This window comes from Myotis myotis, unplaced genomic scaffold (genome assembly GCF_014108235.1).
Source record: "Myotis myotis isolate mMyoMyo1 unplaced genomic scaffold, mMyoMyo1.p scaffold_m19_p_10, whole genome shotgun sequence".
In the NCBI taxonomy this organism is placed as follows: Eukaryota; Metazoa; Chordata; class Mammalia; order Chiroptera; family Vespertilionidae; genus Myotis; species Myotis myotis.
Window position 1 is genome coordinate 74,449,279 of NW_023416314.1, and position 27,687 is coordinate 74,476,965.

Consider the following 27,687-nt stretch of genomic DNA (forward strand, 5'->3'; position numbering starts at 1 on the left):
CTAATAAGGTTGTCAATACAGATTGGACACTGATACAGTTGCCAATATATAAGCCTGGAGCTACCAGGCTTATATATTGGCAACTGTTCAGGTAATTACTTTTGGTTCTAAATTTTGACCAGATTCGAAGATATTTATTAAAAGGAACATGTTCTGTATCATGATTTTATCCTTAGAGGAACTAAGCCCTTACATTTTTAAAGCTAATACTTTTCTAAGTCCGCCATTCAGAAGTAGAAGGTGTTAACACTTAACTTCAGGATTTCGGGTTAAGAATAGTTGCCTATAATGGAAACAAAAATCCCTTAGCACTTTCTGCATATAATTATCATAGCGGCACAAAGAGAACCAATACAGGGAACATACGAATTGACTTGAGTGCTCGTGTATAAACACATCTGTTATTACTGAAGAATAGGGACTTTCAGTTATTTCAAGTGGAAAATGCTATCTGTTAATACAGAACTACCTCAGCAGCAGCAACACAACTTAGGAAGTTGTATTCTGCAATGCAGTGTTTGAATCTTGGCACTGCACAGACCGAGGTTCAAATCCCAGGAGTGGCACTTCTGAGCTGTGTGCCTTTGGCCAAATTACATAATCTTGGAGTTTGTTTCCTTATCCTGTCTTGCAATGTTGATTGTAAAGTAGGATATATTTACCTCACAGAGTTAATCTCAATTCTAAACATGATAAACAAACACCACTGTGATTAGTTTTTCCTTCTGTTTCCTCATTTTATAGCTAAGACCGTATTGAGGCACAGAAATAAGTTGTTTACTGAGAGTGCTTAAAAGACTCTTGATTTAAGTAAGCAAGCTAGGGAGACAAAGTATGCACTAAATGCCAGTAGCTCTATTGAGAAGGATGGTAATTTACTACGTACCATTCTATAACTAACTTCCTGATAAATGCCATTCCCTACCAGATTGCTGGTGAGCCTACTGATGAAAAAGTGCAGAATAAGTACAATTTATGTAATAAAAAGTAACATCTTAGATTTATGTAATACTTTATGCTTGATCAACTGCTATGTCTAATATCATTTAATTTGATCACAACAGCTATATATTTTAAGACCTACTTTTTAGTGATAGGAGTAATAAAAAATTTCATAAACTAAAAAATATCAGGAAAAAAACAAATTATTTTAGCTGTGGCTGGGTGGCTCAGTTGGTTGGAGTGTTATACTGTGCCCCAAAAGGGTACAGGTTCGATTCCTGGTCAGAACACATACCTAGTTGCAGGTTTGATCCCTGGTTGGGGCACGTACAAAAGGCAACCGATTGATGTTTCTTTCTCACACTGACGTTTCTCCCTCTCTCAAAGCAATTAAGACTTATCCTTGGGTGAGAATTAAAAAAAATTTTTTAAGGTATGGAAAAAGGGAAATCATAACAATTATTGAATTTGCTAATAAGTTCTCAACTTTTAATAAAAGTCCAAGTGTCCCTTAACTGTACCTATCACAGATACTAGAGGTTAAATTAGAATTTTAAAAGAATAGTCATTTTGCTAGAAAGAAAAAGGCTGCTAGGATTTCTTGCAGTAGATGTAAGTAAATGATAAAAATGTAAAAGTAAACACTATATGATAAACAAAAGATAGCCACTATTTGAGGCTAATAATAAGTTCTCAAAAAACTTCTTTATTCCTTATAAGTTCAATTAAATGTTTTCAATTTTACAAATCTAGACCATACCTTCCCTCCAACCCTGCTTGTGCTCATCTCTTGTAATCAATGGAGACAGTAGAAAATAAATCCACAAAACCATTTTTAAAAATTTCATTGGAAGACTACTGCTTCTGCCATTTATAAAGTTTAAATGTCTTCTAAAATATACCACTGGCTGTACATAAAGTTTGCATGGTGATGGGGGCCGTGGCGTATTGTTTGGTTTGAGCAACTGCATCCCTGCTGCTGCATTACCCGACAGCACACACACCTTTACGTTCATAACCCACCACAGCAAACTGACACGGCCAATACTCTTCATCTTTCCTCATCTTTAAAGCCACTTGACCTAGTGCAGCGTCATGACAACTCATGCTTTCATGTAGCAAAAGCCTGCAGCTGGTTCCTGACTGCTGCCCTCTCCGTTTTGACCAGACGAAGCTTAAAGAGATTCTGTATTGGTACTTCTTTCTGCAAAGACCAACAAATGCTCCCCACTGATAATGTCACATTTAAATTAATGGTTCGTTCTTATCTGCCCCGAATTTGGTTCTTTCATTTAGTCACTTCACCGGAGGCAAATGGGTTTTCCATGAAAACCCAGATTTTTATTTAAAAAGATATTTTTATCAATTTTTAGAAAGGAAGGGGAAAGAGAGAAACATCAAAGATGAGAGAACCTATAACCACTGACTCCTGCACGCCCCACTCTGGGGATCAAGCCTGCAACCCGGGCATGTGCCCTGACCGGGAATCGAATGGTGACCTCCTGGTTCATAGGTCAATACTCAACCACTGAGCAATGCTAGCCGGGCTGTGAACACTAAGACTTAAATGCCATTTAATTTTTCTCCCATACTCCAAGTATAATATATTAACTCACAGCACCACCTACCTTTCAGTAAAAGGCTAGGAAACTAGGTTTACTTTTTAGTGTAATGCCCAAATGGCTGGCCTATACAAAGTAGAATGTTAGGCTCAAAATGCAAAGAAGAAAAAAATATCTAAAAACAAGTTCCATATGGCAATATATATAAAATGCTTATACCAGTACACATACATTTCCTAGTAATGTCCAAACCAGTGGTCTGGCCAGCAACATACTAATAACTTCAATCTGACACAGAACAGTCAGTGCACAGACTGTGCCCCTGAAAGTTAACTGGAGTTGCAGTCAGGGAGATGAGGGCTGCGTTGACATGAATCTAATATTCACTGATATTCCCTGCCCAAGTGGAAACTGGAAGGTGTGGTTTTCCTTAGAAGTCTTCTCAATACTTTAGTCATGTTCCCTGTTTAAATGAGAAAAAGGATGACGAGGGCTAAAATCTCACTTTTCTCTCCTCCCACAGTGATGCCTACCAGCACCAAAATCTATATAAAACGTGGAAGAGGCTGCTCGGGCAGCACACTCTCTACATGATCCAAACCACAGGCCTTTCTCAAATCAGCATGATTCCTTGACTTCACACTGAAATGGGAATCTTTTTTCTGCAGAAACGACCATTTCCTTATATAAAACTAAGCAGTACAGAAATATTAGTCAGCATGAACGAGCATTTGTACCAATAGCTGAGAAGTCAGTCAAACCATGAGAAGCAACTGATTACGTGAAAAGCTTGGTTGTGATGTTCATGAACGGAAATGTCGTAAGTTACATAGGGTTTCTCCCGTACAGTTCACAGCCCCGTAAGGCAGGCTGGGCTGAGGATCAACATCCATGTCCCCCACAGGGAGCAGATGAATTGGGGATTATGCACCTCAGCCCATGGAGCAGGAGGCCAAGGGGCATTTGGCGGTCCAGTGCTCTATTCCTTAGATATGCAAATTAGGAAAAAACCAAAACAATTTCAGTTAAAACTGACTAAAAAGAATTTAAAATATAAAAGTTTCTTTAAAAGTAGCACTCGGCCACAACTTTCAAACGGAGTAATTGGATTAAGCATTTTCTTAACACAGGACTGGGGCTCTAATTGTTTTGGAGGCTCTTTTCTTAGAGCGTGAGGAGCTCAGCATGTCACACCCACAACCGCACTCACAGTCTTTTTTCAGGGGTTCATGGCAGCAGACACCACCAGGAGCCTCGGTGATTGGACAATCAAATTACCATCCCATTTTGGTGGGACTACCCTGCCAGTTATAGTAGAGTTGTTAAAAGAAATAAACTCTTCCAACCTTTATAATTAGTAAAGTTTCATATCATCAATGGAGTAACAAGGATAGTTCTCACTTCATAAGCCTTCTTCTCTACCCTCTTTGCATTCCAAATCCATTATTTCCCTTATGCATTGGTTTTAAATGCTTCCTTTCTTCCTGTAGCGTCCCTCTGAGCTGTTCCAGGGAAATTACCAGTGCATTTCAAGGTTTCACTAAACTTGTATGTCCAACATGTAGAATACAATGGACACTTTTACATTTTCTCACATCCTATTGCACAATACAAAACTGATCAAAATGCACTAAGGAACATTTTGTGTTCAAATCAACACTAATTTAAAATGTCTGGTTAGAAAACAGTATAATTTAATATACGTATTCCAATTTAGTATGAAGGTGAGCAGTTATTATTTCTGAGGTTTAGATATCTAAACTATAGTTTACCATTGAAACAAACAGATTTTTTGGAGTCTTTCTTTCTTTATTTTTGATTTTTTAAACGTTCCTTTTAAGTTCACAGTGTCACAGGAGTAAAAAACAAGACTGGTAGAAAGCACTCTAAAACATATGGCTTTATATACATAAAAATTCAATAATGTTGTCACAACCCCTAATACAATGTGATCTGTATTTACTTACTACTGTCCAGAATGAACATCTGTACATATTAATTGTTCAAGTATATCTAGAGCAGTGCTTGTCAAAGTGAGGTTCCACTGCTAACTTAATGGGTGTTTCTTTGAACACATCCAATGTCAATACAATTAAATATAATTGTAACAATTTCTTGAATATGCTCTAAAGAGCCAAGTGTAATTTACAGTTAGTTTAACACCCCCTTTGTACAGCACCAAGGTTAAAAATGGATCTAGCTAAATGTTCTCTTTCTTTTATTAGTTACAGTTTGTTATTTATTTCTACAATATTAAGCCCACACTGAACTCTTGTGAAACTTTTACCTTAAATAAATAAACACTTCATCCACCTCATATTTGAATACCTAACTTTTTCCGTATAGTACACGTTCCTGGGTAACAGTTCTATCTTGGAGAACTAGGCAAGTCGGATAGGGTTCTCCAGGTTTGCTTTAAAACTTTCAAGAAACCTGGTGGCTAGCTCGTCATCGACTACTCGGCCGTCACTTGACATGGTGACCCTGATGAACTGCTGTTGCTGCAGTTTGTCATTCCCCTCTTCATCCTGAGTGAGCTTCAGCACAGATCGGAATCTCCCCACAGCCAAGATGCAGGCCTGAGGAGGGTTGATCACTGCAGTAAACTCATCGATGCCAAACATCCCCAAGTTGGAAATACTAGAGAAAACAAAAAGCTCTGAAGGTGGCATGTCGCCAATCAAAGAAGACTTTCCCCAAGCACACATTTTCACTTTAAAACTGTCATTCACAGGTAAACGGATTGTATACATAGAAAATCTAAGACTCTACAGATAAACTAGTCAGATTAGTAAGTGACTTTAGCTAAGTCACTAGATAAAAAGGTCAATATTAAAATTCATATTTTATTTATAAACAAGTTGCTGTAATTGGAAAATAAAATTTAAGAACACCATATACAATAATATCAAAAATATCAAGGAGCCTGCTCAATGTGGCTCAGTGGTTGAGCATTGACCCATGAACCAGGAGGTCATGGTTCGATTCCCGGTCAGGGCACATGCTTGGGTTGCAGGCTTGATCCACGGTGTGGGTTGTGCAGGAGGCAGTCAATCAATGATTCTCTCTCATCATTGATGTTTCTATCTCTATCTCCTTCTCCCTTCCTCTCTGATATCAATAAAGATAAATTAAGATTGCTGAGGTAAATCTATTGTATTTATATATATATTTAGATATCAAAAACAAACTCCAGATGTCACTCTATGAACACCTGAATGAGTTAACTAGCTAACCCTAAAGGGTTTCTACTAGCTTTGACACAAAAATTTGTCTGAAGAATATTTTCACACAATCTGTTATCTAAATAGAGTATGTGATATTTAGCTTAAATTTTTAAAAAGTTTCAGAAAAAAAATAAAACAGGTGACAGCTGTTTGATGCTACTTATAACTAAGAGTTTAAATTTTACCTGAAAGATCCTCCTTGGTATTCTTCAGGTAACAATTTCCCATCTCTTGCTTTCTTCGATAGAGTCTGAGAAAAATGCAGACCATGTCAAACAACACTGTATTATGCACAATTCAGGGTACTTGTCACTTGAAATATATGCACAGGGTACAGTCTTATCTCTGAGATGCTTTGCTTTCACTTTATAAGATGTAGATGTACTTTTCTCTAAAGTAAATTTTAAAATGAACAAGATAGGATACAGTCTAAAGAAGTTAAAGATGTAAATCAAAACTCTAGAAAAAGCACTTTCCTTGAAAAATTGTGCACCACTACTACACCAAATATTTTGGTGTTTTCCATCTTATCTATAAAACTTTTTTCTTATAAGATATTCGAAGAAGACATTCTTGTTAATCTAATATTTTAAATGAACTATGCAATGACAACAAACCTGGAACCAACATACCAGTTTTCATCTTTCACTTTTTCCTCTTTTTTATCCATAACACATATGTAATTTCAGACAGTTGTTAAAAACAAAACCCTAACTTTATATTTCACTTTCCCATATTAGAAGCATCTTTCTTGTTGCCAAGTCTTTATAAATGATTTTCAAATGTCTGTTTAACATTCTAAACACTGCATCTGCCAGAATTTACTTAGTCATTTCCCCAGTGTCATCATTTGGTTCACTGATTTCTTTTGAATGATTTCATATAAATTCTCAGAAGTGGAATTACTAAGCCCCAGAAAGTGGACATTACTGGTTCTTCATCCTACAGCTGAAACATTTCCTGGATGAGCTAGTCTAACTGACACCCCACAAAACATATAAGGATATAGTAATTTTATATCACTCTTGATAATACTGAGTTCTAAAAACTTAGATGACACGCTGAGAGTGAGTTTAAGAAAAGTCCTTTAAATTTTCCTCTACTTGGACTTGCAGTTAACTGCACTTCTGTTTAAGTTTTATTTTTCAGTGCTTCCAAAGCACAGACACAGAGGCTCAGTCATTATTAATATATATAATAAAAAATTAATAATGAATTTACTTTATGAGAAGGGTTGATAAAATAAATCCTGGGCTTACTTAATGTTCTGTATTATACAGCTAACATAAGTACAAATACAATCACCATTAATAACTGCTTTATTTGAAACCATAAATGATTTCCACTTTGAAAAATAAAACATTCTTTAAAAATCTAAAAATAATCTCAATGTATTACTGTGACTTAATGCAATTGAAACAACTACAGATTTATTTTATTTGGATACAGTTACTTATGAAGCCATTTGAAACCAAAATGAAAACTGAAGAGAGAGACTTAGACTTGTGCAGCCCGTGGAGTATCAGAAGCAGAGAGAGCGAACTGCAGATGTGCTTTTGCTGCCTGAAGCGATACAACGGTTCACATGACTTGCACAGACACATGTCATGTGGACTTGAGAGGCACTGCTTTAAAGGCAGATGATTTCCACATGTCCTGATGAGTTATTGCACTAACACAAATAAAAAGCATATTCATTTTAAAAACTAGGCTGCAAGCATGCATAATACACTTCTAAAAAAACTCTGTACACTCTAAAGACATCAGCAGGATATTCCTATCAGTGAACTCTAAGAACCTAAAATAAAAATAGAATCTGAGGAGGATTGGTGGTTCTAAAAATTCCTAAAGAATTCTCACTGGATTTTCCTGGTAGTCTGAAAATATGAACTTAAAAATCAAAGCTGGTAACAACTCTAAGCAGACAGCTGGAACAATATAATACAAGATGGCCAGCAAACATTTCCTTGGTAAATGAAAAAAAGGATCACTTATATAAAAGAATCTGAAATTGTCAATGCTGACACTATAATATTTCTGATCAAAAACACAGAAATTACTGAGGTTGTCAAAGCTGACCTATTGCCTGTGTTCCTGCTTATTCAATGGAATATTTTTGGTGAAATCAGATTCTTCTACATTAGAGCTACAGAACTGCTTCTATAAGAAAACACAGGAAAAATGAAGTACTTTTGTTTTTAGAACACTAAGCACTTTTAGTGGTCTCAATTCTAAAAAGAAAATGAATGAACTTTTAAGAATTAATATGATGTTAATAGTGAGGCCTATGTAGTACCACTTTTTTAGAAATATAGTTTCAGCTTTAACTATCTAAACTATCATCTTTAAAGTTGAATTCTAGACTTCGGGAAGTAATCATTCATCTATAACTTGAATACAACTGATCCTACTTTATCTGCATGTTATTTCTGAAATTTTGAATGTTAAATGTTCTTAAAATGGGTCGTATCTGCGCCCTGGCCAGGTGGCTCCATTGTTTGGAGCGTTGTCCCGTACACCAAAAGGCTGTGGGTTAAATTTCCTACCAAGGCACATACCTAGCTTGCAGGTTCAATCCCCAGTTGGGGCACATAAGGGAGGCAACCAATCGATGTTTCTCTCATATCGATGTCTGTCTGTCTGTCTCTCTCTCCCCACCCTCCTTCCCTCCCTCTCTCCCGGAAATCAATAAAAACATATCTTCAGGTGAGGATTAAAAATAATAATAAAAATAAATAAATGGATCATATCTGGATAAAAACTTAAACTCCATATACACAAATGACAATCACTTGGAAATATACACACAAACACAACTGCATATACAAATACAAATAATTGCATATAGATATATGCATATCAATCATCGAGTGACCAGATCATGTCAACGCTTTATCAGGAAGTAAATTCCAACATGTTGAAAGCACAGTATTTAAGGCCTACCTTCACAGAGTCAGCAATTTCCTGTATGCCCTTGGCTGCAGCATCTTTTATGATTGGTGTAATTAAACCTCTATCTGTTGCCACAGCCACTGAAATATCAATAAAAGGCAGTTGCTTTGGGCCCTCTCCATCCCAGCTTACATTGACACTTGGCATTTGCTAGAAATAAGAAACAGAAATACATGTTACTAAAGAAGCAGCTTCAGACCAAGTTGAGTAGAAAAATAACTAAATTATTATGCTCACTGGAAAGTGAATATAGCTAGACAGAAGGAAATAAAAATTTGGTTTAAGAAATGGTTTGGATCTCTGTGTTAAATACCTTTTATATCTGGGATGAACAATTAAGCATACCATCTTTTCTGAAGCAAGCTTGAGGAAATTCTGATGCTGTACACATTTTGATCCCTTTATATCATGGTTAAAAAAGGCTCCCTTTGTTAAACCTTGTGGACGGAAGGGGCCACATGCTAACCTGACAGGCTCAGGGGAGGCCTGCATAGCAGTCTTGCAGACTCAGAGACCTAAAGTAACCACAAAGGATGGTCTGAAATCAAACTTTAACTAAAAGCAGTTATGGTAGATAGTCACCTCCTTGGCTGCTATTTTCACTAACAAGGTCAAGTCAACATTTACCTTAACTGAGCCTGTCTTTTTGCATCTATGATAACATACCCTTTGAAATGTCTAGGTAACTTGTAACTTCCCTTTTTCCGGACCCCTTGGGGCACAACCTAATGTGCTGGGCACCAGGACAGACACCTCAAATTCCTTCATTATGTTAGTCATTCTTGTACCCACCTAAGTATGTGGCCATCATTTTACTTTTTATCCAATCCCAGGAGTGTCCGTCCCCCCCCCCCCCCCCCCCAGCCTTTGCTTTCTCCCGCCTCTCTAGTCTATCACCAATGGATTTCATGTAACCCACCTACGTTTCTTTCCTTTGATTGCAAAGTATAAATACAGATGTAACCCGCCATTCTCTGGAGCATTATCTCAATTCCTTGAGGTTCTGCTTCCCGGCATATGTCGACAGTTTGGCTCAAATAAACTCACAAAAATTCTTTACAGGTTTCAATCGTTTTTTGTTATTTTTTTTTACGTTAACAACATGATTGCTATAAAGTATTTAATGTTTGTTGTACTTCCTGCCCCAACATTTGACCAACATGACCTTGAGAAGGTAGACAGGGAAGAGGAATGGTGACATTTACCCACTCACTCCTGAGGCATGAAGAAAGCCTGATTTTCTAGCACAGCCCTGGGAGGTACCAGCAGGCCATTCATAAATGACTTCCTTATTTAAGAGAGATTTTCTAGCTTCATAAACATATATGTCCTACATGTGAGCAGGTCTATATTTAATATGCATACAATACACTGAGGCTGAAAAACCAGATGAAATGGTTAAATACTTGGAAACAATGTGAATTGATATGTTGTCAAGTATCACAGAAGAAAATGATGCTGAAAAATAGACATAAAAAACAAGTATCTCGCCGAAGCCGGTTTGGCTCAGTGGATAGAGCGTCGGCCTGCGGACTGAAAGGTCCCAGGTTCGATTCCGGTCAAGGGCATGTACCTGGGTTGCAGGCACACCCCCAGTAGGGGATGTGCAGGAGGTGGCTGATCGATGTTTCTCTCTCATCGATGTTTCTGACTCTCTATCTCTCTCCCTTCCTCTCTGTAAAAAGTCAATAAAATATATTAAAAAAAAAAAAAATCTCTTCTCAGCAATTCTTTGCTTTCTACAGAATAAGATCCATACCTCTCTTCTGTAATGTAAACATAGCCATCCACAACACAATTCCTCTTACCTACCTAATCTTACTTCTGACCATTCCCTTAAGATGAATTTCCCAAGTCCCTCAGGCCCTGCCCTGCCATGCTGAGCTCATTTCCATTTCCTCACTCTTCACTTCTCCATCTTTTGAGGCTCTCTCTGCCCACTCATTCAACAATGCCACTAAGTCAAAATAAACAAGGAAGTCCCAACCTCTTAGAAGATTTAAAATATTTTAGAGATAATGGTAAAATAAAAGAGATAAAACCACCCCCCACTTGGCAAATAAATTTAGTTAGGAAGCTATCGTAAACAAAAACCTACGGGACATAAGTTGTACCTGAAGAAAAATTTATAAACCTAAATAATCTTAATAAAAGATAATCATAATGAATTACAGATTCAAGTTTTCTAAGAAAATATCTCTTATCAAAATAAACCTGAGGATGTGAAGGAATACATAATAAAATAAAAAGGGAGTGATTGTAAGTATACAAAAGCGAGGCAGAGTTCAGAAAACCCCCAGGTACTGAGGACATTAACATAATTATAAGCAAACTTAAGTGACTCTAGGCCAGTGGTCAGCAAACCGCAGCTCGCGAGCCACATGCGGCTCTTTGGCCCCTTGAATGTGGCTCTTCCACAAAATACCACGCGCAGGCGCGTACGTACAGTGCGATTGAAACTTTGTGGCCCATGCGCAGAAGTCGGTTTTCGGCCTGGGCGAGTCTATTTTGAAGAAGTGGCGTTAGAAGAAGTGGGGGGTGTCGGTCAGTAGGTCGGGCAACGGGAGACAGGGCTCAGGCGGGCCGCGGGATAAGCAACACGGGGGAGGCGTGCGCGATTCATGCACGAGTTGAGTGAGCCAGTCGGCTCCTGCGGAAGCAGTGGGCAGCCTACTGTGTGCAATATTGCGCGATGGGCTACTAGTTACTGTATATAATCTTAATTTGCTCTATCTCCTAACATCCTTATTTAGTTTATGGCATGAAATTTCTCCTTGTTTATCTATAAAAATCCAAAGATGTGACATTACTTTAGAAGTCAAAATTATTGGGATTTGCTACTTACTTTAAGGGTAACAGCTGCTGCCTTGATGATAAAATCATTTACTGACACTTTAATGTCATCTGAAAGAAAAACAAGCAAACTAAAATTAACATTCATAATAAACTTTAACATTGACCATTAGGATTTCAAACTTGTAAATTACTACACTGACAAGCAATAGTAAAAAACATGACAGGTTTTATTTGTTTGCTTATTCAATAAGATTCTCTGATAAGAAAAACTTGTATTATATGAGGTCCTGAACGAGTATTAACCATAAAAAGTTTATTTCTGGGCCTTGATTATAATTCTTTTAAATTGCTCAGATATGATATACAAGAACTTGCAGAAAGAAAATCAACTCCTATGTCTCTGAAGAGACAAATGGTCTAAGACAGGGGTGGGCAAACTTTTTGACTCGAGGGCCACAATGGGTTCTTAAACTGGACCGGAGGCCGGAACAAAAGCATGGATGGAGTGTTTGTGTGAACTAATATAAATTCAAAGTAAACATCATTACATAAAAGGGTACGGTCTTTTTTTTTTTTTAGTTTTATTCATTTCAAACGGGCCGGATCCGGCCCGCGGGCTGTAGTTTGCCCGCGGCTGGTCTAAGATATAATAGTATATAAACAGAATGATTCATTTTTTCCTCATCCTTTTCAAATGTCCTTTTTCTGCATATGCTTTAAAATATACTGACTGTATTAGAACTGTGGCACACAGTCACTTTATAAAATAAATATATATCTCGGGGATATTCAAAATTTTTTCACTAATGGGGTATACAACAAAAATTTTGGACCACTGCATTAGGTAAGATCTGCTTTTTAACTTAACAAAACAGGATACAGCAAATGCCAAAGATGAGACAATGTTGGTGTACGTCCTAGTGTAATAAGTAAAATGAAGTTTTCTGTCCAGTTTTATGGTGAGTACATTTGAATTAATTTCCTTCCACATGATGATTTTAAGATAAAGCTGAGGTCCTCTCCCTCTCCACAGAGCTGCTATAACTAAAGCATTTGATTTATACTCTTGCTTTTCCCAGTGGGTATGGAAGTGTTGGAAAATGTAAACTACACTTGATTCTTTATTGCAAGAGCTTCTAGAAGATCAAGATCTAGTCAATGATATGTGGCAGGAATCACAAATCCTGTTATTATAGTATCATGGAATTTTGTGTGAACAAGACCTCATTCCAAAGGCATGCTGAAGCTTTCAGAAAGAGAGCAGATGAATTACCATAAACATAAATACTGCCAAACTGTCATGGTAACTGTCAGCTGCTCATTTAATTCACAGCTCTTCTAATTCAGACTTTCAGAAACATACTACTTTTCTGTTTCTTTAAAATCCCTTTAGGAATAGAAATAAAAATGGATTTCCAATGCTTACAGGTCAGAATTTCCTTATGTACATAAGTGTAAAGATTCTTAGCAAAATTTTAGAAAATGGAATCAAGCAAGTATGAAAAAATTAATGATTAAATGAGTTTTATTCACTCATTACAAGTAATCACTCATATAAACAAGGTCGATTCAACATTTGGAAATCAATAAAATTCACCATATTAATAGGCAGGAAAAGGAAAGATTATCTCAAAAGATACACAAAAAGCATTTGACAAAATTCAACATCCATCCAAATGTGAATTTCAGTCTGAAAAAGGAAATCTATAAAAACCTACAGCTAATATTAAAGACTCAATACTTTCTCCCAAGATCAAGAATGAGGTGAGAATGTCTGCTTTTACTACTTATATTCGTCATGTGACAGAGGTCCTCAACAGCGCAATAAGGCAAGAAAATGAAATAAGAGTCGCCCTAACTGGTTTGGCTCAGTGGATAGAGCGTCAGCCTGCAGACTCAAGGGTCCCAGGTTCGATTCCGGTCAAGGGCATGTACCTTGGTTACGGGCACAACCCCAGTAGGGAGTGTGCAGGAGGCAGCTGATCGATGTTTCTAACTCTCTATCCCTCTCCCTTCCTCTCTGTAAAAAAATCAATAAAATATATTTTTTTTAAAAAAAGAAATAAGAGCCATACAAATTGGAAATAAATGATACATTAGTTTATGCTAAAAATTCTTATGTCTCAGCAACCTGAGCTTTAATTGATTTTTGGGAGAAACATTATAAATTTAATAACCTAAAATGCACTTTGAAGGAGAAATTAAAAAATTAAAACTTGTATCAAGAAAACTGATACATAAGACATTTATAATCTAAAACCAGTTTTAAATTTTATATTTTCTAAAATGCTAAGGATAGCTTTATTTGAGGATCATATCAAAAAGTATGATTTACGCAATACTATGGAATCAATTTATTATTTATTTATTTTTAAATTTTTAAAAAATATATTTTATTTTTTTTTTTACAGAGAGGAAGGGAGAGGGATAGAGAGTTAGAAACATCGATGAGAGAGAAACATCGACCAGCTGCCTCCTGCACACCCCCCACTGGGGATGTGCCCGCAACCAAGGTACATGCCCTTGACCGGAATCGAACCCGAGACCCTTCAGTCCGCAGGCCGATGCTCCATCCACTGAGCCAAACCGGTCAGGGCTGGAATCAATTTATTTTTTTATAAGAAATAAACCAATTGTTTAGCACTAATATGTTCCAAGATGATGAAATTGAAATAAAAAGCTACACAATGTGGATTTTATAAAGGATTTTATGATAGTTAACATGCATATTGCATTAAGTAAATTCAACTTTACTAACCTTTGACCAGTTTTTGTCTAACTTTTAAAACAGCTCCAACGTCACAATCAGCAGTAGCATATGCATGAGGTACAGTACTTTTAGATTCAGTCAGCCTTTTGGCAATAACTCTTCGAATATTGCTAGCTGGGATTTCAGTGAATGTGCCCTGCACAAGAATAGAAATTTGTCCTTTAAACCATGTAAAATGAAAGGGGAAAAATAAATTTCATAACAGAAATCAGGTCTCAGTTACTTATAGTAATAATTAAAGATTAACACAGAAAAAGTACTACTAAAAATTCTTAGTGCCCTAGCCAGTGTGGCTCAGTTGGTTAGAATGTCTTCCTGTATACCGAAAGGTGGCAGGCTTAATGCCTGGTCAAGGCGTGTACAGGAGGCAATCCATCAATGTTTCTCTCACATCGAAGTCTTTCTCTCTCTCTTGCTTTCTCTAAGATTAAAAAAAAAAAAAAAAGTCTTAGTATAAGAAAAATGTAAGAAACCTGAGGAGTGTAAAACTGTAGAAAAAAACTTTGTAGTATATGAGTATAGAAGAAAGTGGAAAAATTCAAGTTTCAGTTATGAATGAGACTTATGTTACTATGTTTGAGGTGATTTTAAAATATCTAACAAATCATGAAAAATTCCTCATGGATGTGTGTGTGCATGCACATGTATACACACACACCCCAGAGGTACTACCTATAAGCAATTATTGTTATAAACATCATCTATATCTATAAAAGGCTAATATGCAAAGTGTCCTTTTGGGAGTTTGATTGTTCGCTATGACATGTGCTGACCACCAGGGGGGCGGTGTGGAATGAAGAAAGGCCTCAGCCCCAGCTGGCAGCCAGAAGGCCCCGATCAGCCCTGATTGCCGGCCAGGCCTAGGTACCATACCCGTGCATGAATTTTATGCACTGGGCTTCTAGTTTCTTAACACATTAAGCACTATATCAGTCACCAGTGACTGACACTATACTTTCCATCCAGACCGGTCAGCATATCGGTGAAATCGGATATTGCGGGCAAAACGGAAAGGAAGACAAAACAGGCTTGGTGCTTAATGTGTTAATAATACTCAAAGCAGCCAATAAATCAACAAAACTAAAAGCAATTTTTATTTATAAAAACGGCATAAAGTAGCCCTAGCTGGTTTGGCTTAGAAGATAGCACATAAGCCTGCAGACTAAAGGGTCCCAGATTCAATTCCAGCCAAGGGCACATGCCTGGGTTACAGACTTGATCTCCAAAAGGGGGAGTGCAGGAGGCAGCCAATCAATGATTCTCTCTCATCATTGATGTTTCTGTCTCTCTCTCCCTCTCCCTTCCTCTCTGAAATCAATAAAAACATATTTAAAAAATGGCATAAAGTAGAAAAAGATAAGCCAATATACTGGATAATCTATCAAATTATTTGTATTTCAGATTGTTATTTTTTTTTTTAAATCACATGAATACCTTATATCCTAGAAATTCAAAATGTGGAGTATGAATGAGCAATAAAATCTTCCTGTAACTTTATTGTAGCCTTTCCATTCTGTTCCTTGAACTTCTAACAAAAGCATGGGACTTAAATTACATCTAATTCCTTCCTTGTCCTTTACATCATCCTGGGATTGGGTTACAATCACTTCAGGATAATACAGAAGCAGAAAGTACAGCTGATTTCCTTTTTGATAAATGCTCTCTTACAGAATTAAACATTTTAGAAGGCAGCTATGCTCACCACTATACCACCAATGCAACCTAGAATTAAACATTTTAGGTTAACAAAGTACTTGATCAAACAGAATAGACAGTTCTCGGGTTACGTCGGACTTGATGTACGCTGTTTCTTGGTTACGTCGCCATCTCCCATTTATTTATATAAAAGAAAAAGTTCCGTCATTTGGACGTATGTACATATGTGCTTTATGTTTTTTATTATTTATTTACCACAAGTAAAGATCCAGAATTGTTATCTTTCTTTAAATTTTTTTTTACTGTTTCACTTCATTACTGCTGTGTATGTTTTCCATGTGAGTGACGTAGGTGCTTATGTAGGTGGGTTCTGACTTATGGCGAAAGTCGTGTTATGTTGCATGGTAGGAACGGATCTCTGACGTAACCTGAGGACCTACTGTAAATGCTCTCTATAGACTGTAAGAATTTGAAAGTGAGGTTTATCTTTCTAATCTGAATAACTTAGGTTTTAAAGAAATTAAGATTTGATTACACATAAAATTTTTGTATATGTAGTCATGTCATTAATGTACAGTAAAAAAAATGTTTCCTATGAAACTTGTACTATTTTCAATTCTTCTAAAATATTATATTAAATATATCTCTCCATTAGAAAACGTAGCAAAGGTTTGTCTCTCTGTCCGCCTGTTAATATTTAAAGTGCCCATTCAATTTTAAATAAGCCTGATTATTCTGCATTTCTTCTGATGGGAGGAAATGACATGAAACCTAGGAAAGGAAGAGAGAGGCAAAATGGAGCAAATTGAAAACAAAAAGACTGTTACACTGAATATACCTCAGAAGAAAACGTGATTAGTCTGTGTGTTTGTCATAGTGAGCCTACCAACTTCCTTAGTCAAAAATTAAACCATGTCCACAAAAGGGAGCAAATGTCAGTCACTAATTATTAGCTAAACAAGACATGCAAAGTTTCGGGATTACAGAGAGTGTACATGGTACTGAAGTTGTGGAACTTGTAGTAAATTTGAATGGAATCGCCAAAACCGGTTTGGCTCAGTGGATGGAGCGTCAGCCTGCGGACTGAGAGGTCCCGGGTTCGATTCCGGTCAAGGGCATGTGCCTGGGTTGCGGGCATATCCCCAGTGGGAGATGTGCAGGAGGCAGCTGATCGATGGTTCTCTCTCGTCGATGTTTCTAACTCTCTATCTCTCTCCCTTCCTCTCTGTAAAAAATCAATAAAATATATTGGAAAAAAAAAAAAATTTGAATGGAATCATAATTCTGGTGTTCCTTTTGGAAGTCAGAACTGTACAAATAAATTTGGTTTGTGATAGGAACTCTGCAAAACAAAGCACTTGAAGAGTTTTGTCTTTATCGCTTTTAGCTGCTACTAAAATAGATCGCAAAAAGTACTTGTAAACATACAGTAATGGTGCTTATTTTCTTTCCCACTTAAATCTGAAAAATAAAAAATCTCCTTAGATGACATTACCGCTACGTTAGGCTGTCCAGGAGTTGAAATTGGTGGGACCATGGGCCGGGGATAAGATGGCGGGGCTGGGGCCTGTGCGGGCAAAGGTGCAGTGGGAGTTACAGGAGGGGCTGGGGTCGGTCTGGATTCCATGATCTTGCCCGTCTGTTTCAACTGGACAAGCTTGACAGCATCCCTGGAGATAAGAGGGGATTAGATAACCATGATGAGCAATAAGAACTATAATAAAACCTTTAGAAAAATGGAAGGGAGATGTGGAGGGAAGATACAGAAATATATACATGTCAGAAATATATAATGCAAAAGGAATTATTTGATCTAGACAAATGAGTCTTGTCTGCTGATTCATATTATTTGTCCAATCAGTACAATAATTGTACAGTTTCAAAACCCAAAGAATTAGAAATTTATTAACATACTGGCTATAGATAGTTATTTTTAAAAAGGAAATTAGTCTTTTCTCTCCCGGGGGGAGAGGGGCTATCATTTGGAATATGAGCAATTCATAAATTAAACCACACCCTCATTCTTTATACTTGTGAAATAATTTTCACACTTAGAAATTATGAAGTGTATTGTGCCTATGATTTTCATTAGGATATTTACTAAATCACTGCTTAGTGTTAATTACCTTGTTTATGGCAGAAAATCACACCACTGTTAATTTTGCTCACTAGGCTATCAGCACAACCTAATGTAATAAACCTAACCGACATCATTTAGGATAAAAAATAGACTAGTAATAAACTTGCCATTGTATTACTGTGTAAAATAAAGGTATCTTTGTTTTTTAAAAGGATATAGTGAAATTACTAAATATGTCAAGCCTTTGATTTTTTAAATAAGCATATTGCTTTAAAACATTAACTCAATTTAAAAATTTTACTGTTACTGCCCATAGAAATGTGGCACATATAACTACAGCAGCCTTATATTAGGTTTATATGCCTATTTGACTAATCTTTGTCTTCCCCACTAGAATAAATTTCAATAGATGAGGGAAAGACAAAATTTAAACAAATGGAAAGACATATCAGTGTTCTTGGAAGACTCAACATCATAAAGATGCCAGTTCTTTCTAAGTTAATTTAAAATGTGACACAATCCCAATACAAACACCAAGGTTCCCCTGCCAAACCCTGCCAGGGGGCTAGACGAATTGTTTAAAATTCATTTGGAAGAATTAAGAGTGTAGTATTAAAAAAACATAGACAAAATAGAAAAGAAAATCTAAAAAGAGACCCAACTGTATCTGGAAATTACTTTGATACATACAAAAGTGAATAAAATCCAAACGGATAAGAATAAAATTGTTTTTAAAAGTATATTTCCATGTTTTAGAAATTTAAATGTGATTGCATGTTTATTTCATACAAACGTGAAACAACACAGTTTCACTCTCCTGAACTCTAATTTTCTGCATTTATCACCATTTCCAAGGATCTCACTTAGTTACCAAATTAGAACTGTTCTTCAGTAATGCTGCAATTATTCAGAAAACAACCCTTGCATAGCATACAATTTTATTCAGACAAAAGCAATTAAAAACACAAAGGAACAGTGTACTTTCTTTTAAATCATAGCTTGAATAAGCTCTTCTTTAAGTACTTTGAGAGAATAATGATCATGATAAGTAATGAAATTGGTTATTACGAAAAGCACACACATACTCTTTGGTGAAGATCCCCCGAGGGCCAGTGGCTGTGCCCTGGCTGGCATCCAGTTTGTGCTTTGCCAGAATATTACGGGCAGCTGGACTTAACCGGAGCCTAAGGAGAAAACATGAAGATTAGTGGGATCAATTAATACGCATATTTGATTCAAATATACCCTAAAGTCAAGTTTTTCTGATAATTAAAAAAAATGAAAACATAAAGCTAAAATAGACAGTTACAAGTAAGTTAATCTGCTCTAATCTTGTTTCTATTATTATCAACACATTTTCACACAAATTTAATTAGTTACTATTTCAAAATATTATTTTAAAAAGGGTAAACATTCACAAAGAGAAAGCTTCTACTTTTCACATGGTTCATTCAAATAAACATACTCACTGCAATGTCCCTGGTGACTGTTCCTTTTTGAGAAGCACAGGAGTCGGTGGCCCTGGGGTGGGGCGAGGCGCTGAGGGCTGTGAAGCGGCTGCTGGAGGACCTACATCTTTGGGAATTTCAACATGTTTCCAATCTTCTCCTTCTTCAACTAGCAAACCAATTAGTGAACCTAGCCGTATATTTTTAGATCCTTCTTCAACCTATATTTTAAAAAGAAAGTAACTGCAGAGATGGAAAGGCTCACGACCTCATGAATAAGCTTATTCCTTTGTTGGATGTTTCTGTGCCAGTTAGAAAGATCAGTTCATTTGAGCTAACGTCCGTTTCCAAGACAGCCTGCCTCCTCTTCCCACTCATGACCTTCCTTTGCTTCCTTCCCCCACTAATACCTTCCTTTACCACTTTTCCCCTCCCAGTTACTAATGCTATTTACTGAAATAAAGGGAAAATCTAGAATCTCCCTTTTTTCTGACAGTCTTTATATATATGAGACATATTTATGACCATCTTCCTTCTGATTTCAATCAGTACAAATCCCAAACAAAAAACTGTGGTTATATATCTCAACTGTTTGTCTTTCTCAGAGTTCTATATAATGGCTTAGGGAATTCTAAGAACTCATAAGAGATTAATTCCCCCAATAGGTCCTATTTACTTTACTAAAATTAATTCAATGAAAAATATTTTCAGTAACCTTAATCTAGAAAAAAAGAACATCCCACTGTATAGATAGAATTGATTAACAACTCTGGTTAATGTTAAGTGTAGTTCCCACCTTTTTCTACATATCTATTTACAAACCTGAGAAATAAAACCGCATGAATTTTTTATAAGTACATCAGAAACATGGTGGTGTCTCAACTAACCGAACACATTTCCACAGACAATGCCAATTAAAAGTGTAAGATTGAAGATAAAGCTTGAGCTAAATATATTTTAAACGTTTCAGTAGCATTAATTTATTTTAAAAGTTTTTTATTTACTTATTTTTAAAAAGTCCCTAGAGAACCTTCAAATGACAATATTTTGTAAGCCCAATAATAGAAGAAAATGTCATTCCTTTAACATTTTCTATTATTCCCTTTCAATTACTATAAGTAAGGTTCATTTCAGATGTAATTTAATGAATAACTGAATGACAGGCTGCAGGATATTCACTAACATAGTAATTATAAGTAAAAGCATAACTCCTAAAATGAGGCTGACATTTCTGAGAGATTCTAATTTTTATGCTGATCAGTAATGTGCACTATTCCTAAAAGAATAGGGCTTAAGTCCCAGGAGTAAGGACACTTTCTAATTTACTAATTACTGATGGAGAAGAAACAGAACAATGCTTTGATAAGGCAAAATATATATAAGAAATGGGTATTTAAAACTCAGTAAGAATGTTTAAAGAACTGCAAGCTGTGAAAAAATACTAAGAAACCCAAGAACACTTTTTTTTTTAGTTTTTTGTCACATACTAAATAGTTTTACTTCTTTGGACTGCTCGTTTGTCCTTACTACGTCAAAAAGATGAGTTAAGATTATTATTAGGTTATTTTTTGCATCTTCTAAAAATGCCTAATTATTTGCTTATGAATTGCTAACTAAGAATCACAAAGTAAAATGATGACTAATATTCTTTAAAACTCGATAGAAAAAAGCACTAAGTGATATAAAGTCCACTTGATGATAATTCCTATCAAAACTGTACCAGAAATAGGATCAATATTCAAGTGCAAAGAACATCACTCCAAAGCAAAGTATTTTTTAATAAATAGGAAAGTTGTATTGGAAAAATATCTATAGATTTCTAACATTTGAATCAGACATGATATTAAATCTAAAACTGACACCTCATCTGTTTTATTTATGATAAATCATATAAATGGTTCCCATACATACCCTACCAATGGATACCTTCACAAGTAGGCAATAAGTATTTAGTATCATTCCAACATTTATCACATCTAAAAATCAAATAGAATTTATTTTTAACTACTCACATTTTTTTTCCCATTAAAAAATGACACCATGAAGCATGATACCCAAATATACTGGACAAGTGTATGCTACTACACAACTTGAATATATAACAGAAGTTAAAATAATATCTATTAGAGTTCCATTTAAAGTCATGGAAATCACTAAGTGAAGTTAAAATCATTTCTCTGGCTTGCTTTATCCCTGAGAAATAAGAGAACTTTTAGAAGTGTGCTAGCTTCCTGTAGACTAGTGTGCTTATGTTATAGTCGGCAAATGTTTAAAATTGGTGCAGACTCGGTAAAAGAAGAGTAAATAATGCTCTTTCCAAAGTGCTTAGAAACCAAACAAGGTGGCCTTTGTTACTGCTCCCTCTGGGCTAGCACTGGGATGGGCTCCACTCCACCAGAGCATTTGGAGTTCCAGGACACTTCAATCAGCCAGTTCTTTTTCCACGCACCCGTTTACTGGATAAAATTCTCTCCTGCTCTCGTGTCACTGATCTCTTAATATGAAGTATAGGATTTTTATACTTAGTCCTGATAAAACTGCTGGTTAATACTGAAATACTGGATCTGGAACCTGTCATTTAATGTATTAGCCTTCCCTCCAGTCTTTTAGGGACTCCCTCAGTTTTCATTCTGGCTCTGCTACTTGCTAGTTAGGTGACCTTAGAAAGTTGTCTCACCATGACTTTCTTCATCTGTAACGGAAATAATAATAGTAGCTACTCAGAGTTGTCATGAGGAATAAATGACTTTGAAATAAGATACAAAACAGTGCCAGACATCTAGTAACCACTACATAAATATAAGAGATGTTGTTGTTATTATTATTATTACTACTATGGTGTTGGTATTTTCAAGTTTTTGATTTTTTTATTATTATTTTTTAAAATATATTTCTATTGATTTCAGAGAGGAAGGGAGAGGGACAGAGAGATAGAAACATCAATGACGAGAGAGAATCATTGATCAGCTCCCTCCTGCATGCCTCACACTGGGAATTGAGCCCACAACTGGGGCATGTGCCCTTGACTGGAATCAAACTTGGGACCCTCAGTCTGCAGGCCAACGCTCTATCCACTGAGCAAAACCACCTAGGGCAAGTTACTGATTTTTAAAATAAAAAATATACTCAACATGGATCAAGACTGGACTGCAGAGGAGTGTCCTTTGGCAGAGGCTGGAAATTCACGCCTTAAGGTCCAGTATCAATAAGGCTGGAAGAACCGAAGAGTAAAGAGCAACATATGAAACAAAGGTGGTAAGGCTTCTGACAAAGGTGGTAAACTATTTTCCCACAATACTCAAAGGCTGAATTCTGTCCCAAGACATGAACCCCAGTAAGGGCCTTTTTACCAGAGACATCTCTGTAGGCTGACGTAAATCACCTGCAAAACAGCCACCTACCCTCATCCATGTACCCAAGGACAGTAGGTGAAGTCAAGAGACACAGTAACAGCAGCAGTATTTCCAACAGGGAAACTGTGTAAGGGAGTTCATTACACTTAAGTTCTAGTAAATACAGTGTTTTGATTCTGATATTAAAATATAATTAGTAAGTTTAACAATTTTTTAAATATATTTCTGTTTAAAAGTAGAACACTTCAGAACTCCTAAGTGAGTACTGAGGAGCATGCGCAGTGGTTAGTGGAGATGAGCTAAGTAACCTGACTGGCCTGAGGGTGGAAGGAAGAAACAGGAGAGGTTACTGCCGGGCAAAACAAAAGACTGCTTACATTCCTGAGTGTGCACTGAAACTGACTGAACTTCAAGGTGACTATGTCTGGGATTATTTAAAGAGAATAGCCAAATAGCCCAACACCGGTGCCTCCGCTTCTTGCTGATGCTAGAACTTGCTGGACTGTGACCCACAACCAATCCACAGGAACAAACACTTCTTCCTTAGGGACTATGTATTTAGCTCAGAACTAGCTCTTCTTGAGCGTCCCTCACCCCTTTTATCTACAGCCAAAGCAAATTCTTTCAAAACAATGTATATCTTCTTCCCCAAACTGTTTGTCCTTCAACTCCAGGACAGCTGCCATGTCTTCATCCAGCACTGTTGCTGGCGGTTCAGACTTTCTGCCATAGGACCTGGCTCTTTTTCTGGCTAGAATTTGGCTCAGCAAATCCTTTCTTTTAGAAAAGCTTTTAGAAATGTTTTTATTAAACAACTGCATATATTTAAACTAGAGGCTGGTGCACGAAATTTATGCATGGGTAGAGTCCCTAGGCCTGGCTGGCAATCAGGCCAATCAGGGCTTTCCTGCTGCCAGGAGGGGCCTCCCTTTGTTCCATGCTGCCCCCTGGTGATCAGTGCATGTCATAGCGAGCGACTGAACTCCTGGTTGAACTCCCGAGGGGACACTTTGTATATTAGCCATATATATATATATTTATTTATTAGGGCCCCAGTGCACAAATTTGTGCACCTTGAAAGGAACTGTGGGCCGAGAGGCTGCGGTGGGCACAGAGGCAGGTCTCGGCCCATCCTTCACGCCCCTGCCCGGCCCCTCCTGCTGCTGCCCCCAGTATCCTGTATGCCGGCAGCCCCACTCCCGCCACTGCCACTCACACACACCGATGGCACCAGCCCCGCTTTCACCTGCAGCCAGCGCTGGCAGTGGGTGTGAGTGGGGCCATAACTGGCAATGGGTGTGAGAGTTGGCTGCCAGCCCCAATTGTCCCTCAGGAGCAGGGGGAGATGGAGAAGCCCTGAGGGGCGATCGAGGCCGGCAACCACTGCTTTCACCCGCTGATGGTGCTGAGTGATTGGGGCCAGTGCTGGGCGCTGGCAGCGGGTGTGAGCAGCGGCTCTGGCATTGGCAATGGGTGCAAGTGGGGCTGGCGCCAGCAGCAGGTGCAAAAAGCAAAGAATTTTCAGTAACCACCAGAGGCTCATCTTGATGACAGCGACCAGTGCCCTGCCTTGGTCTGGTGCCCCCACTCACCTGCTCCACCATCCCACCACGGCCGACACCCTCCATGTTCTATGCATGCCCCCTGGTGGCCAGTGCACATCATTCGACCAGTTGTTCGGTTGTTCCGCCATTCGGTCTATTTGCATATTAGCCTTTCATTTATAGGACTAGTAGCCTTGTGCAAAAATCTGTGCACCAGTAGCTCGCTGCCGTCCTCCAGTAGCTCTTCGCCCGCTGCCCTGCCCTCCTGTAGCTCCCCACCTCATAGCTGGCTGCCCTGCCCGCTCCTATAGCTCTCTGCTGCCCTCCTGTACCTCTCCGCCACCGCTGGTAGCCAGAAGCTCGCTGCGCCCTCCTCTAGCTCTCCATCCGCTGCCCCACCCTCCTGTAGCTCCCTTTGGCACCCCCCCCCACCATAGCTTGCTGCCCTGCCCCCTCCTGTAGTTCTCCGCCGCCTGCTTGTAGCTCACTGCCCCACCCTTCTGCTGATCCGTGATAGCGTAATAACCATTTGCATATTATATATTATATAGGATATAGATTTAGATTTAAAGGAAATGACTGGTCTTGCTGGATCCACAAGCATATTTTCCATAAAAATGCTCATGGAACAGAACATACAGTATCAACAGAAAAGACTGTCAACTCAATTATATTCAAGTATGTGAAATATTCTATACCAGTGATGGCGAACCTATGACACGCGTGTCAGAGGTGACATGCAAACTCATTTTTTCGGTTGATTTTTCTTTGTTAAGTGGCATTTAAATATATAAAATAAATATCAAAAATATAAATCTTTGTTTTACTATGGTTGCAAACATCAAAACATTTCTATATGTGACATGGCACCAGAGTTAAGTTAGGGTTTTTCAAAATGCTGACACGCCAAGCTCAAAAGGTTTGCCATCACTCTTCTATACCCACATTTTTATATAAATATGTATTTTAAATTATAAAAGTGTCTAAATTGTGAGAATGAGTTAAGAATGGTCAGTGAGTGTGACTATGAAACCTATGGACAAGACTTCCCAGGACATTTTAAACAGTCTTGTCTAGAGGAAGGAGCTGAGCAGATGACAGCTTTATATACCTGCAGTCCTGGGCATCCCAGGGAGCAATAAAGATAGGATTTATCATTCTCCTGAGATAAGAGTAAAACATTCCTTCTTTTTTATTTTACCAACTACAAACTTCGAAATTGCTATTTCTAAGCTTTACCCTATTGCTTTTTTTTCAAATTCCATCTCAAATAGCCTTCTCTCAGCACTCAGGCCAGAATGCTTCTCATTCCCCTCTAGCACAAACCCAAACACCAAGTACTATTGTTGAGGTTGAGACAGTTCTCTGTGGTCTGATCATCACGGGCTATTATTAAATCTTACCACTAAAATATTTTATACACCTGAATTTAAAATTATGCAGCAAATAGAACACTATAAATAAAGAGGTAAAAATAAAAGATAACTTTATTTCAAGGAACCTAACGTTTAAGAAATCTTCATCTGTTGTAAGCAATCAAAATAAAAACTTACCACTATTTTGGCCAAAATGCCATCATCACTTGCATCTAAGGTAACCACAGCTTTGTCGGTCTCTATTTCACATAAGGCATCTCCAGCACTCACAGCTTCACCTACAAAACAAGACTGGGTTTGTTTTGTTTTTTAAAATATGAATTTTAGTATGTGAGTTGGTGTGTGTATATGTTTGTAAAACATGAATAATAAATACCAAAATATTCCGTGTTTATTTCTAGGGTGTGGAATTACAAGTAATTCTCATCATGTATGTATGAGTGTTTGCATGTGTGTGTGTAAGAGTATATATGAATATACAGTGAATAGCAATGAATGCACATCCTCCTCTGAACAAATCAATTCCAGACCCCATATTCCTTCCTTTATAATATAATTTGACTATTAATCCATGAAGAGAAAAGTTTTACAATTAATAGCACTTCTGGGTTAACATCGTAGGTTGAGTTCAGAAAATCTGTTGGCACTACAGAGCATAAATGTACAAATCATATTAAGCAAAAAGAGAGATAATCAAAGATACAATGAGGTCAAATAAGAAACATTTCTGTGCAACAGAAACAACAGGGAAACTCAAAAATGTTGAGCAGGACCTGACTGACTGGTTTCTAGATCTAGAAGCAGATTGGGGGTAAAGTGTAGTAGTTGCTCCTAGAGTAAAGGGAACTAAAAGTGGCCTCATGAAGCCAGGGGACTCGAATCACACTCTCAACTTAAAGCTAGGACTGGGTCAGGGTCCTTCTACTCATTATAATAGAATGCTGATACCAGAGGCGATCATCGCCTGCCGACTAGGACTGTGGCTTTAAGGAGAACTGTGGGTCTTGGAAGGTGGGTGAACAAAAACTCTGCCTCAATACCAGGAACAGAGCCAAGCCACCTTCTGGCTCCACTACTATACCTGCTAATATCTCTAATATCAATAGCAAAATCCCTGATTGGAGGATAGAGGAAGGGAAGAGTAGGGGACAGGTAAGGAAGACATTAAAACACAAAACCTTTCACTCAAAAGTAGGTTGCAAAACAAAGTTCAAAAACATATGAAGAAATTTAATGCTAAGAAAGAAAAACCATAAAAACAGAAACTCATTTCAGATGCAATCTGTTCAGTGAGACCCACCAAAGATTTTAAAATAAGTATCTTGAGGATGTTCAGAGATATAAAAGAAAAAAAAAGACCCATCAAAAAAACAAGAAATAGAAAAAATAACAACGTACAGAAATAAAATAGTATCAGGTAGAATGAAAACACTAATTAGAAACCTTGGAAATGAAAAATATAGTCAGTGAAATAAAAAGAAACAATCGATGGGGTGTATTCTGGATGAACATAGTGAAGTGAGCTGGTGGTCAATTATAGATAGCATAAGAACTACCTGGAACTTAATATAGGCAGACAAGAAGATAAAAAATAGAAAAGAGGCATTAGACATAGATTGAGGTTGCAATGTTTGTTTAATGGAGTTCCAAGGGAAGAGACTGGAGGGAATGGTGGAGAAGCAATACAATATATGAAAAGATAACTACTGAGAATTTCTCAGAAATGAAGAGACTTGTACCCTCAAAATGAGAGTCCTGACTGAGTTTAGAATATGGCTATCTATGGTGTATAGACTGGGAGGGGGTACGGGAGCCTTGCAGCTTGTTGGAAATATTCTCTATCTTGCTCTAGCTGAATATATGTATATGTAAAAATGAACTGAGCTTATGCTTTCTGGCAAGTAATAACTTGATAAAAGTTTAAACAGAAAAAAAAAGTATTAGAGTGTATAAACATGAATACACATAAATACACTGTAGA

General features: G+C 37.4%; 1 protein-coding gene across 3 annotated transcripts in view; it reads right to left on the reverse strand.

Annotated features, from left to right (window-relative positions):
- The window catches only part of PDHX (pyruvate dehydrogenase complex component X), a 57,095-nt gene that overhangs the window by 11,297 nt on the left and 18,111 nt on the right, over positions 1–27,687 (reverse strand). For 2 of the 3 annotated variants that reach the window (XR_004970553.1, XM_036326245.1), the window contains exons 3-10: positions 25,884–25,984; positions 19,455–19,654; positions 19,071–19,169; positions 17,401–17,575; positions 14,238–14,385; positions 11,529–11,587; positions 8,675–8,833; positions 5,917–5,981 (exon numbers count right to left, since the gene is read on the reverse strand). Coding sequence is in view for 2 of the 3 variants with exons in the window: in XM_036326245.1 (XP_036182138.1) it covers positions 5,917–5,981; positions 8,675–8,833; positions 11,529–11,587; positions 14,238–14,385; positions 17,401–17,575; positions 19,071–19,169; positions 19,455–19,654; positions 25,884–25,984 (1,006 nt within the window). In the remaining variant the exon portion in view is untranslated. Of the gene's footprint in view, positions 1–4,292; positions 5,145–5,916; positions 5,982–8,674; positions 8,834–11,528; positions 11,588–14,237; positions 14,386–17,400; positions 17,576–19,070; positions 19,170–19,454; positions 19,655–25,883; positions 25,985–27,687 lie in introns of those variants that run through there. The other variant, XM_036326244.1, reaches the window with a different exon arrangement.